Below are 11,475 nucleotides of genomic sequence, written 5' to 3'. Positions count from 1 at the left end.
AATTACATTTTGTTCACTGGGCTTAAAAATACCATGAAATAGAGATCCAATTACAAGAAATCTTAATGATTTATACAAAGAATCAACTGGCGTGTCATTTCCACCAAAGGACTGAGGCAATACATTTTTATTCTTTATAGGTATAAAATGAATTGTCATTCATTGCCCAGGCCTCTTACAGGGCTGAATTTCTTTATAAATCAAGCCAGCTCACTAACACCTGACACCCAACACCTTTTACCCTAGTTCTAGCCAGCTGGTGATGCAATGGGGGAAGGAAGCTTAAAAATTTCCCCTGGTAGAATTTTGGAAGGACTGTGTAAACAGTGCCCCTTGGTGGTCAACATAAGACAATGCAAAAGCTGTTGCCAATAAAATTAGGGCTCTAGCAAAAGTCACAGCTATGTCTCTAAATTGTCTTCTAGTCTATTGAATTGTGGCCAGGTCAAGGGAGAAAGCATGGGGGAAACAGCAGGGAAGAGGACAATCTGCATTTTTTCCTGGCAATGTTTATACGTGCCTAATTAAGGTTAGAAAGCAGACATTTTTAGTATGCCACTGAGTCTGAACAGGCAGCTATAAGAGCCACAGACACTGTTATGCTTATACACTTATACAAGATTTTTATTGTTACCATCAGTGAACACAGATGGAAGACTATTCATGTGCCAAGGACATAATGCTCACAAGATCATAAAATGGCTGTTGATTTGTATTCATAAATGATTTGGTGAATCACTACAGGTCTGAGTGAAATATATAATTTTAAAAAGAGATTTCTGAAGCTTTCCATTTGGGCTCTCGCAATAACTTCATAGAAAGAGAAAGCAGAAATTTTGAAGTTAACATCTATACATTTTACAGATATCTCGATTTACCAAAAAGGAAAATTACATCCTATTACATATATTTAAGCAGTACACAAAGAAAGCACAAGAAACACTGATTTGGCTCACTGATCTGTCTAATGAAGGCTTTTAGAATTTTTTTTATGTTTTAAAAAAATCCCCCTGTAAAGCTGTCAAGGGTACTTGATGTTAGAGAAGAAAAGTGTTTTCTAAGCAACTCCAGGGCCTTGTTATTTCTTGCTTGCAGGGTCTTCTCAGATCTCAGTTCATTCTTGATGACATCAAGCTCTCCATGGATCTTTTCCATTTCTAATTCATAATACAATTTCATTTCTTCTTTAAGGAGTGCATTTCCAACCTCAGTCTGACGCTTTAACTTCCTCACAGCTTCTTTTAAATCTCTGTTCTCTAGGCTCAACTTGTGGATGACTTCTTTGGCTTGCTGGAGCTCTTCAGTTAAGTTTTTGACATTTATTGCTTTTTCAGATAGGTCATTTCTTAAAGCTTGAAGTTCCCAGTCTTTCTTCGAAGTTTCCATCCCTGTTTCTTGAAAATTTAAGGGTTTTGCGGAGACTTCTTTTTTGGCATTCAAAAGTTCTTTTTCAGCATTTTCAAATTCCTCTTCTATTTTTCTGCATTTCATATTGAGTTCTTCCAGTTCTTCATTCAAAAGATTCAGGCGAAGTTTGGGAGACATTCCTTTGGTAAATTTCTTCTTGTCTGTTCGTGGTAGAGTTAGTAATTCCTTTGTAGTCCAGATAGAATGGTCTTCTGTACTATTAAAGCTTTCTTCAGTTGCAACATCAACATTAGATGATTCGCAGGAGGCAGAGTTTGTGTCTGCTTCATTCTTTGAAATGTTCATCTTTCCCTCTCCTAAATTTGGTTCTTGTTCTTTTTCACTTAGCTGGGAAACAAATTCTTTCCTCTTAAATTTATTCTCTTTTTGAAGCTTTCTACTAGACAAATTATAAATTCCTTCCATTCTCTTGACTTTATCTAAAATCATTTGCTCAGGAGAGGATTGGGGCTGAGAAGCCTCGTTAAGAACATCCTGCGCACTAAAAAAAGGAGCAAACATATTCTCCTTCCAGTGTTTTCTCCTAGTATCCATTTCTTCAGGTACCTCTTCTAATTCCTGAAAAACAAAATTTAAAATTAAGGCACATGATTTACATTGGCAGCTGGTGTAGAACTAGGAAAGAACTAGGAATGCTGGCTCATGGGTGAAGGATCCTGAATATATGAAGCCCGTCTCTCCCTCTAACTTACTAAGTGATGTGGGCCTCAGTTCCTTATTTGTAAATTGAAAAGGTTAAACTAGCTAAGTTATTCAGATTGTTCCAGCTTTAAAATTTTCTGATCCTATGAAAAACTGACACATTTGGCTATTTATTGCAGAAAAATAATTCTATGAGAAAGCCACCATATACATGAAAACAGACTGCTTCAAAAAGAGTATAAATGATTTAAAATTAATAGGATAATATTAATAATAGGCTAATACCTGTGCTTCCAGTGTGCTTGATTTTTTTCTAGTTCTTTTGAGTTGGACTACTGCTTATTCAGTTTTTAAAGTGACTAAAACATCAGGGCTTAATGCAATGTGAGCTACTTTTGGTAAAGTATACCATGCAGACTTCCTTGTGACTAACTCTGCCAAATGCCCTTCTGTCTTGACCTGCGAATTCCTGCTATTCCAGTCTTGGGCTTTGCTTTTAGGCAAGACTGCCAAGTGTACAGAATTCTATCCATTTTGACAGCAATTTCATGATGAATACCAAATGCCAATAATTGAAAATATTAATGCCACCGAACGTGTTTTTCTCGAGATACTGAATCCAAGTGTAGTTTTTAGATAAAAACTTACCATACTAAATCACAACTTTCTAAATACATCAAAATTAAAGGATGTTTATTTTGTTTCAAAAGGAGCCTTCCCTATTCAAAGGGAATTCTTAGCATACAGCTTTCCTAAATCACAGACACATTTGAGCAGTTACTTCGTGAGAAGGGAGAAAAAAGGACCCAGGTAATACACTGAAAGGCCACTGGCATCTGCAGTCAGCAAACTGATAACTGCAGTTACCACTAAAGGGTGGGAAGGAGGAGGAAGGGATCATTTCATTCATTTTAGAAATTAATTTACTGTAATATATTTGTAGTATCATCACCGAAAAAGATCAAAGTATGCCTACATCTATTTTTCCCATGCATGCAAATGTAATTTTTTCTTGGTAACAAAAAATGGCAATTGTTGTGTTTATTTTTTCATTAATATTTTATTTAATATTATTAAAGATTATAAATTATATATTATTTAATGTATTTTATATTTATATAATATTTCATTACATAAGGTTGTAATAGTAGTGCATGTTATTTGTAAAATTTTGAAAAATACAGAAAAGCACAGAAAACAAAAGGAGTCTCCCTCATAATTACCAAGGCCCTGAGATAACCACTTTTTGATATGTTATCTCTCCAGTATTTTCTTTTTAGCAACAGTAGCTTAAATTTTCACAGATCTTCCTTGCTGCAGACAGTGAGGGAATAAACTTGATATCTACATGTTCTAAACATGCCTGACCCCTCCACCTCCCAAAAAAGGGAAAGGACTCACTATTCCTAAGGGGTATCTCCACTGAAAACTACTTGGCTTTGAGGAAAGGAAAAGGTACAAATATTCAAAGAAGGCATTAAAATGATGGGTTCAAAAGCCATAAGCCAAGCTTTATTAAAGTTTAGTCAATCAGGCCAGAGTAATAAGCCAAACTTGAAATTCATGGTATGCATTTGCCATCGAAGCATCATCTCCTTTCTCTTGGAAGTATTTTTTGACTTTTATTATTCTACTAGTCACCATCCAGAAGCATCTATGATCTATCTGTTCTTAAAGGGGAAAGCTAATCATAATTCTGGTTTCTCTCAAGCACATGAATGCAAACGAGTGGGGATTATTATAGCATTCACAAAGGAAAGAAATGGAGGAAACAGAAAAGATGGTGATGCTAATTGCCAGTCACATTTTTTAGCACTCAAATTTTTCCAAGTCAATTCTGTAAAAGATAAAAACGCTTCTTATCAGGTACCAATGGGAGACAGATTACTATTCCTCCTACCTAATTTTGGATGAAAAGCATTGGTGAGATTGCTCAGGGAGGAGGTGTGCAGAGGGGCAAGTAAGAATAGACCACTTTATACCTGGAGATAGCAGTAATGACAAATCTGACATAGAGATTTGGGTAGAGATAAAGGTTAAAATAGAAAACTCTTTTCATTAATAATTTTGCACCTGGAAAAAGTGACTTCCATTTCCAACCCTCGTAAATCTCCGCCCCCAAATATATATATATATTTTATATATATAAATTTTATATATATAAATTTTATATATATAAAATATATATTTATATATGTTATATATAAAAATATATATTTAATATATATTTGTTATACAAATATAAATATATATTTAATATATATATTTAATTACCTTTCTTCCTGAACTCCTATACAATTTACTGATATAGCCAATGCTTTTCATAGAACTGAGAAGAGTCCAGTTATTGTATAACTGATGCTCAGAGAAGTTAAATGACTTGACCAAGGTCACACAGCTAATAATGGGTAAAACCGAGACCCTGTCTCCTAGGTCAGTGCTTGTTCTAAAATTTCTCTTTATTCTTCTTCGAGGTGTCATTCCACAAATTGAAAGAAAACGACTCACTATTTTCAGAGCTTAGGTATTTCTTAAAGGGCCACAAAGGGACAGAGGAAGAATGAAGGGGGGAGGGTAAGGAGAATTGCATGTCACATATCAAAGGATCAAAAGAGAAAGGTTTGAAAAGCCTTTTAGATTTCTCCTCCCACAGCTTACACAGGCCAGGGTCAAGGGGTCCCTGAGCTGCTTTCTTTTCTTTTTCTTTTCTTTCTTTCTGTTTCATTGGAAAGATCTTGTTTAAGGGTCTATTCCCAAATCTACTCACAGAGTATGGCAAAGCCCAGACTGGGGGTAAAACTGCCAGTCTCATTTTCTCCTTGCAAATTGCACTGTTCGTTTTTTTATGGAGAACAAGTATGGCATTGGCATTCTCTGGCAAGGACAAGGAATATGCTTTGAAACATATCTATCCTAAAGTAGCAGCCACTGTGTTCTGCAGTAAACTTGATTAATTTGTTGCATCATAAGGCACGTTAAACCAGAAGCCATTATTGAAAGTACAAGCATGACTTTTAGTGGGTCAATTATGAACATTTGTTGTTATAAGTGCCTACCTAACACAATGCTGGATACTGAAGGAGTGAAGGGGAGGGAAAGGAGGTCAAAGAAAAATGAAACATTTAAAGAAACAAATAAGCCAGAACACAGAAAAATAATATAAAATCATATAACAAAAATAACATTAGTGTCCTCTAAGACAGCAATCTCCCAAAGTCCTTGGGAGTGCACTATTAAGGCCTGGGTGTCCGTAATATGGCTTCATCTATTCATTTGTGTGTGACATTAATTAATAATGGACTCCTGATGGTTCTAGTTAATGTATCCCTAAAAATATCACCATTTATCCTCTGGTGACTTTATTCTTTTTGCAATGACAAAGTAATAAGGTATTTTGGTGGAGTAAAGGATTTCTGATCTCATAAAAGTGGTTTATACTCACCTAAAGAATTTGGGAAGCGCTAATAAAATAAAATTGAAATATAATTATTGAGAGCTAAGCAAAGAGTGATCATTTGTTACTGATCTTTAGGTAAACCATTCCATAAAAATCTAAGGTGGATGCATATCTATTTTTAAATAGTTCCAGAAAATGATACACTTCTGTTTATTGTAAAAGGAGAAACCCACAAAACCATCTCATTTTCATTTTCAAGGTATGGGGCCCTAAGGTATATACTCCTATTAAGGTGGATAAGTGATCAACTATGTAAAATCTATTTGTTTTCTAAAATATTCATATTTTAAATCCCATGCTTTTGGGAAATTTGATGACAAAATCAAAGATCTTTTTTGTTTCCTGTTGTCTTATCTCATATACATTCGAATTTTATTTCAAAATTTTAGGACTACCTCCTTCGCACAATTCTATATCTGTCTGCAAAAGAGATTATTCTTCTGGGCAAGGGTAGGCAGGGACTGGGTAACAGTTCTGGAAAACCTCCAAAGTTTTTTCCCACCTCACAAGAGCACTTCACCCCTAACTTTGTAAATTGGAATGATGGTTGGAAAAGGTCATTTCAAACTTATGATGGGCAACCTTCTGTCACTGCCCTCAGCTCCTCTCACCTAGAGCCATGGCTTTTAAATCCCAGCCCAGGGGCACTAAGGGTAAGACAAAGGGCCCTTCTTAGCCCAGGAAACTTTTCCCCATTATTATTTGATGGTTTCAGCTCTCCTGATCCTCAGAAAAAACGCTTGACCAAAATGGGGGTGGGAGGGGGTGGAGTCTGCTAAAAAGAAAGTCACCGGCCTTGCTTCTTTGTTAAGTTGTCCAATTTGTTCTCACTTAAAAGCAGTAGTTCTCAACCTTTTTTTCTCCCTGCTCTCACTGTTCCCAGGCAGAAAACACTGCCATCATTACTCTCTTATTTTTGATAAGATTCTGACCTGCTCCGTCTAGGGGAGCTTTGCCCATTCTCTATTCTCTTGATAATCACTGGCTTGCAGAAAACTATTAAATACCAAATTGAAGACCCAAAGGAAGTCAAGGTGGATGAAAATGTTTTACCATGAAAAACTGTAGGAAAAAGGAAAAGGAAGTTCTAACTGAATGTGGATTATAATGAAAAAAAGAAGGCTGAAGGAATCAGTTATCTTGGCTCCCACACTTTAGAACTATGTGAAAACTTAACTTTTTTGAGCCTCAGTTTCTTCAGGTGTAAACGGGAGACAACATACCTATTTCACAGATGGTTAAGATGAATTAATGAAAATGGAAGTGATTTTAAAGTATACTGTAAACAATAGGTCTCATTCTTTTCTAGGTTTTTCTTACCCTCCCTTGGAACATAAGCCAGTCAGTTAAAAAATCCAACCCTTCTCCAAAGATATGTGCTCCAGAGTTGGCAGCCTGAAGTCAGCAGACCTCAGAGAAAGTCAGTTTGAAAAGAAATGTAAGCGGTATTCAGTAAACAGGGGGAACCTAAACTCAAAGCTTACATTAATTCAACCTGCACCCTCAAGGAAGAATTAGCCCTAAATCCTGTAAGTTGTTGATGCCACCAAATTTCTGAAACTAACTTGATTTTTTCTAATCAGAAAAGTGGTAGTCTTTTCTATAACCAAAGATATTTGCATTTTTATCACCAATCGCTTTACCAAGAAATATCTTAGTGTTTTTCAGAGCCACCAATAACTTAGAAATATTGCACTTGGAGTATCAATTTGAAGATCAGCAAGGATGCTGCTGCACTCTGAGTTTTTCCTGTTCTACAGCATTTCATACATACTTTTATTTTACCAATACACTGTGATCTCCTGGCACCTTATTCATCTTTGTATTCCTAGCTGTTGCCTAATACATAGCAGCCCTCAATAAATATTTGAATAAGTGATCTTTAATATTCTTCCTGAAAATTCTATAATACTTTGATTCTAATTGAGTTTTTGTAAATACTTACAATTTATCCATTCAATGGCTTATGAAGTGTTTTGGGTGATGTTTTAGGAACAGGACTTACTTTTTCTCAAAGTTTATTTGGCTCAGCTAGTTTTCAGGACACTTTTCTTTTGTATTTTTATGAGGCCTTTTTGATAGTGTACTGGCAATGCAGATTAATGACCTAGTTACAAGGTTGAAGATGTATGCTGGGCAGGGCTCTGTGTTTCTAAACATCCATAACAAGATATCAGCCAGCACAACTGTACTTACACTTCCTGACGTCCAAGGTCTTCTATTCAAAGCCGTTGTTCTCCAGTTTGAACTAAAAAATAAAATACCCTCAGCTTAATTAGAAAATATAATTAACCAGAATGCCTAAATCTGCATTTCTATCTGCGATGCAACTTAAAATTACAAGTACTTAGAATGTCGTTTGGTCCTTCTGAAATGCGATGCCAGGTACTCTAAAGCAAGTTTTCTTTTTAACGTGTTAATCCACTTTCTCAACTATTATGCTATTATGTCTTCCTTTCCCAAGCAATGCAAATATCAAACAGGACCAAAATCACAGTGGCATGGTAGTCGAACAGAGTATCTCCTCATCTTTAGTACCTATTGAACAAATGAGACACAACTGGTGGCTGCAGCAGCAGCAGCAGCAGCAGGCTTGCTATTAATGAGTATGCCAAAAGCCACCTTAGCAAAGGGCTGACGTCTAGGCCTTGCCTCCCTCCCTCAGAGCACAGTTAATTTAAAAAATCATTAAAAAGGAAAAAAAATCATTAAAAAGGGCAGTGATCCCAATTTGTGTCTTAACCTTTCAGGGTCTTAACATATAAGCCAAGTGTCCACTTCGTGGGACAAATTATCTTCTCTATTGTTTGGCAGATATTGAGAGCGAAGTAAAGTGTCATTGAAAACTGGGCCATGTGAATGACTGTTACCCCAATTCTTTGTTACTAGTGTGAAATGATTCTTTCTAGAAGAAAAGAGACAGAGTCTCTTTAATTCTGAAGGCTGAGTACTTTCTTAGCATGGAAGTCACATTCTTGGTTATAAAGCTGTATCTATGCATGTATAGTTTGGAGGTTTTCTTTGTAAATGGTTTACTGAAACTCCTGCCATCACTGCTTCCAGTAGAGAGAAGGTGGCTTGGGATAGGGTGCTTCCCAGCCACCACTGCAGGCGACACCATCCACCTCCCTAGTCCCTACCCTCTGGCTGGCGCTCAGTTGGAGAGAGAGCAGCGGGTAAGGCCTGACCGCACTCTTCCTTCCACACTCTGACTCCCACGCCCTGCTCCCTTCCCTCATAAATGCTCCCCACCTCCCAGCCTGGGGCTCTAAAGAGAAAACCCACATCGGGGTCGAGGTGGGGAACGTCCCCATAGACTAGGCGCGCCTAGGAAGAAGACGGGCGAGCCTGGAGGAGCCCGGCTTTCCCGCGCGCAGTTGTACCTGGAGTCATGGGTGGGGTGCGGTGGGACTTGTCCCCTCTTCCCTGAAGCCGGCCACCACCGACCGGCGGCAGCCCTCAGTTGGGCGCTGGCCACAGCGCCTGGGCAGGGCCGGCCTGGGGCAGAGCTTCTGCAGTGCAGCGCCAGCGCTGGCCGCGCGGTTGCCTAGCAACCGGCCAGCCAGATTTAAAGGGACGGGGGCGCCGCGGGCTGGCGCTCACAGCCCGGCAGAGCACTGCGCATAGTCAGTACGGTGGGCTTCGGGCAGCTTCTGCCTGTAAGAAACTGGAGCTCAAATCACAAGGGAGCTGAGTAGGTGGGAAGGGGTGAGAAACTGCGAGGCGGCCCCACCCACAGTGGGCTTATTACGGAGGCTCTGGGTGACTCACAAAGCCACCTGGACACTGTGATTGTCAGGGAAGGAGGGAGTGGCACAGGGTTAATCCATAGGTCTGCAGGTCAGTAACGTGACGTTGAAGCAGGTGAGCTCTGGAAGGTCACCTGAGTTTGTTTCAGGTTCCCTATCAATTTAACTGACTGTTGCGACCTGCCACCCACCCCCACGTAAACCTCTGTCCCTCAGCACAATGATCTGGCCAGAATTTCTGCCTCTGGCCAAGGAAGGCTCCAAGGACCTTGGAGAGCACTAACCCCTGATTGTTTCCGTATGGGAGATTGAGTGTGTATCTCAGGTAGTCCATCATTTCCTCATTTATGATTCAGGAATATCTCTAAACCCATTTTGCACCTATTTGAATTTAAAACCTATTGTGGGCAACTAGTTCTATACTACTGGCTGTATGAATTGATTTCCTTTAATAGTTCCAAAACTACTCTCTTCCAGCTTCAAAGTTTGCTCACAACTTCCAGGATTTGGTTGGAGAACAAGCCCATATTCTTCATTAAGGTGTAGATTTTAGTCATGGTATTTTGTTGTATAAAGCAATTATCTTCTCAGACTTTGATTAGCCTGGTTGCCCAATGCTGATTCTTCAGTCACCAAATTGGTCCCAAGCACTGACAACATACTCTGGATAGAGACTGATTTGGACCCAGCCAGGGCCTGACCAAAAGACAAACCTGGCAAATGTTGTGGGACCTGAAACAGAGTGGAATTGGGGTGTCTAGAAGAGTAATAATAGTGACTTTTAGGGAAGCCAATATTTTCTAGGAAGCATGAGGATGAAAGAAAACATTGGCTCTAGAATCTCAAGTAAAAGGAGATTGAAGCACATTTAAAAATCGACAGTCGAATTTATCAAAACCAAGCAAGGGAGAGATTTAGAAACAATACTAGGATATATTTCAAAACTTATTGGGAACCAGATCTAACAGGTGTTTGGGAGCTGGAAATGTTGCATTCAGGTGCCCTGAGGCCTAGTTCTCAGTCTCCTTTATCTTCCTTAGAGAAACAATGTCAATAAGAGTTGGAGGTAGAGAGAGGCCTAATGTCAATTTATGTTTTCTATGGATCCTATCAGAATTAGTTTGTGGTATTCTAACAAAACTGTTTTTTGATATTAAGTCTCCAAATTGCCTTGTATATATCATTTTTGTTTTAATTATTTTTAACAGGTCCTGTTTATTTTTGCTTGATATAAAATCTCTTATAAGTGTAATAAAATAATTGCTCTGTGCCTCAATTTCCTCCTTTGTACAATAGGAATAATAATTGTACCTAGCTCATAGGAGTATTGTGAGAACTGAGTGAATTAATATTTTCAAAACCCTCAAAGCAATGCCTGACACAATGCCTGTGTAAATGTTTGCTATTATTATTATTACTTTGTCTTATATAAATTGACCCTCCTAAAATCTAAATATAAACACACTGATGGTGATAACTCAGGGTGTGCTCTGGGAAGTTGAGTTTGAAGTCTCCAGACTCAGAATTCCAAACCTTTATTTCAGGCTCCCATTAGGCAACTCCACCCAACTCCCATATCCCTGAAAAAATGTACAAAGGGTTACTTTGGTTTTGTTATAATTCCATTTTTAAATATGGTGGGTCACCCCCTCGATGCACTCAAAGTATCAAGTGGCAGAGAATCAACAACAGTGAGGACAGAATTTTGTTATCAAAGCCACTGCAGATTTGGTGATAGGTTTTCAAATGTGGAATTCAGAAAGCAGTTTACTATCCTCTGGAATCTTTATCAATATCAAAGCAACAATGCACTTGATAATAGTAGAATCATTAAGTCATACAATGGAGCCTAACCTTCTTGTTTTCCCAAGTAGGATATTGAGACCCAGTGAAATAATGTGATTTATCCTTTTTATTTCTTTTTTCTTTTTTTTTAAATAAGTTTATTGGGGTAACATTGGTTAATACAATTGTATAATTTTCAGGCATACATTACAATTCGATATCTATATGTTCTATTGTGTGTGTACCACCCAAAGTCCAGTTTCCTTCAGCTACCATATATTTGATCCCCTTGTGATTTATCCTTTGATCACACAGCAAAATAAGTTTCTTTTGATTTCCCTGGCAAATGATCCTTGTTTGAATAGCCTCAAACAGGGATATTTGGGGAAATGAAAAAAATACATTTATAGGTAT

At 38.0% G+C, this 11,475-nt stretch overlaps 1 protein-coding gene across 1 annotated transcript; it reads right to left on the bottom strand.

The window, feature by feature from the left end:
* Positions 1-616: 616 nt before the first annotated feature.
* On the bottom strand, positions 617-8,996 carry CCDC160 (coiled-coil domain containing 160). Its single transcript, XM_016123555.2, has 3 exons — positions 8,911-8,996; positions 7,724-7,775; positions 617-1,986 (listed from the first exon to the last, which is right to left on the bottom strand). The coding sequence occupies exon 3, from the start codon at positions 1,960-1,962 to the stop codon at positions 997-999; it is 966 nt and encodes a 321-aa protein (XP_015979041.2). The 5' UTR covers positions 1,963-1,986; positions 7,724-7,775; positions 8,911-8,996; the 3' UTR covers positions 617-996.
* Between the last annotated feature and the right edge of the window lie 2,479 nt (positions 8,997-11,475).

The sequence above is a fragment of the Rousettus aegyptiacus genome, unplaced genomic scaffold, assembly GCF_014176215.1.
Source record: "Rousettus aegyptiacus isolate mRouAeg1 unplaced genomic scaffold, mRouAeg1.p scaffold_m13_p_9, whole genome shotgun sequence".
In the NCBI taxonomy this organism is placed as follows: Eukaryota; Metazoa; Chordata; class Mammalia; order Chiroptera; family Pteropodidae; genus Rousettus; species Rousettus aegyptiacus.
The sequence above is the reverse complement of the archived record's forward strand: the minus strand, read 5'-3'. Positions and strand labels throughout refer to the sequence as shown.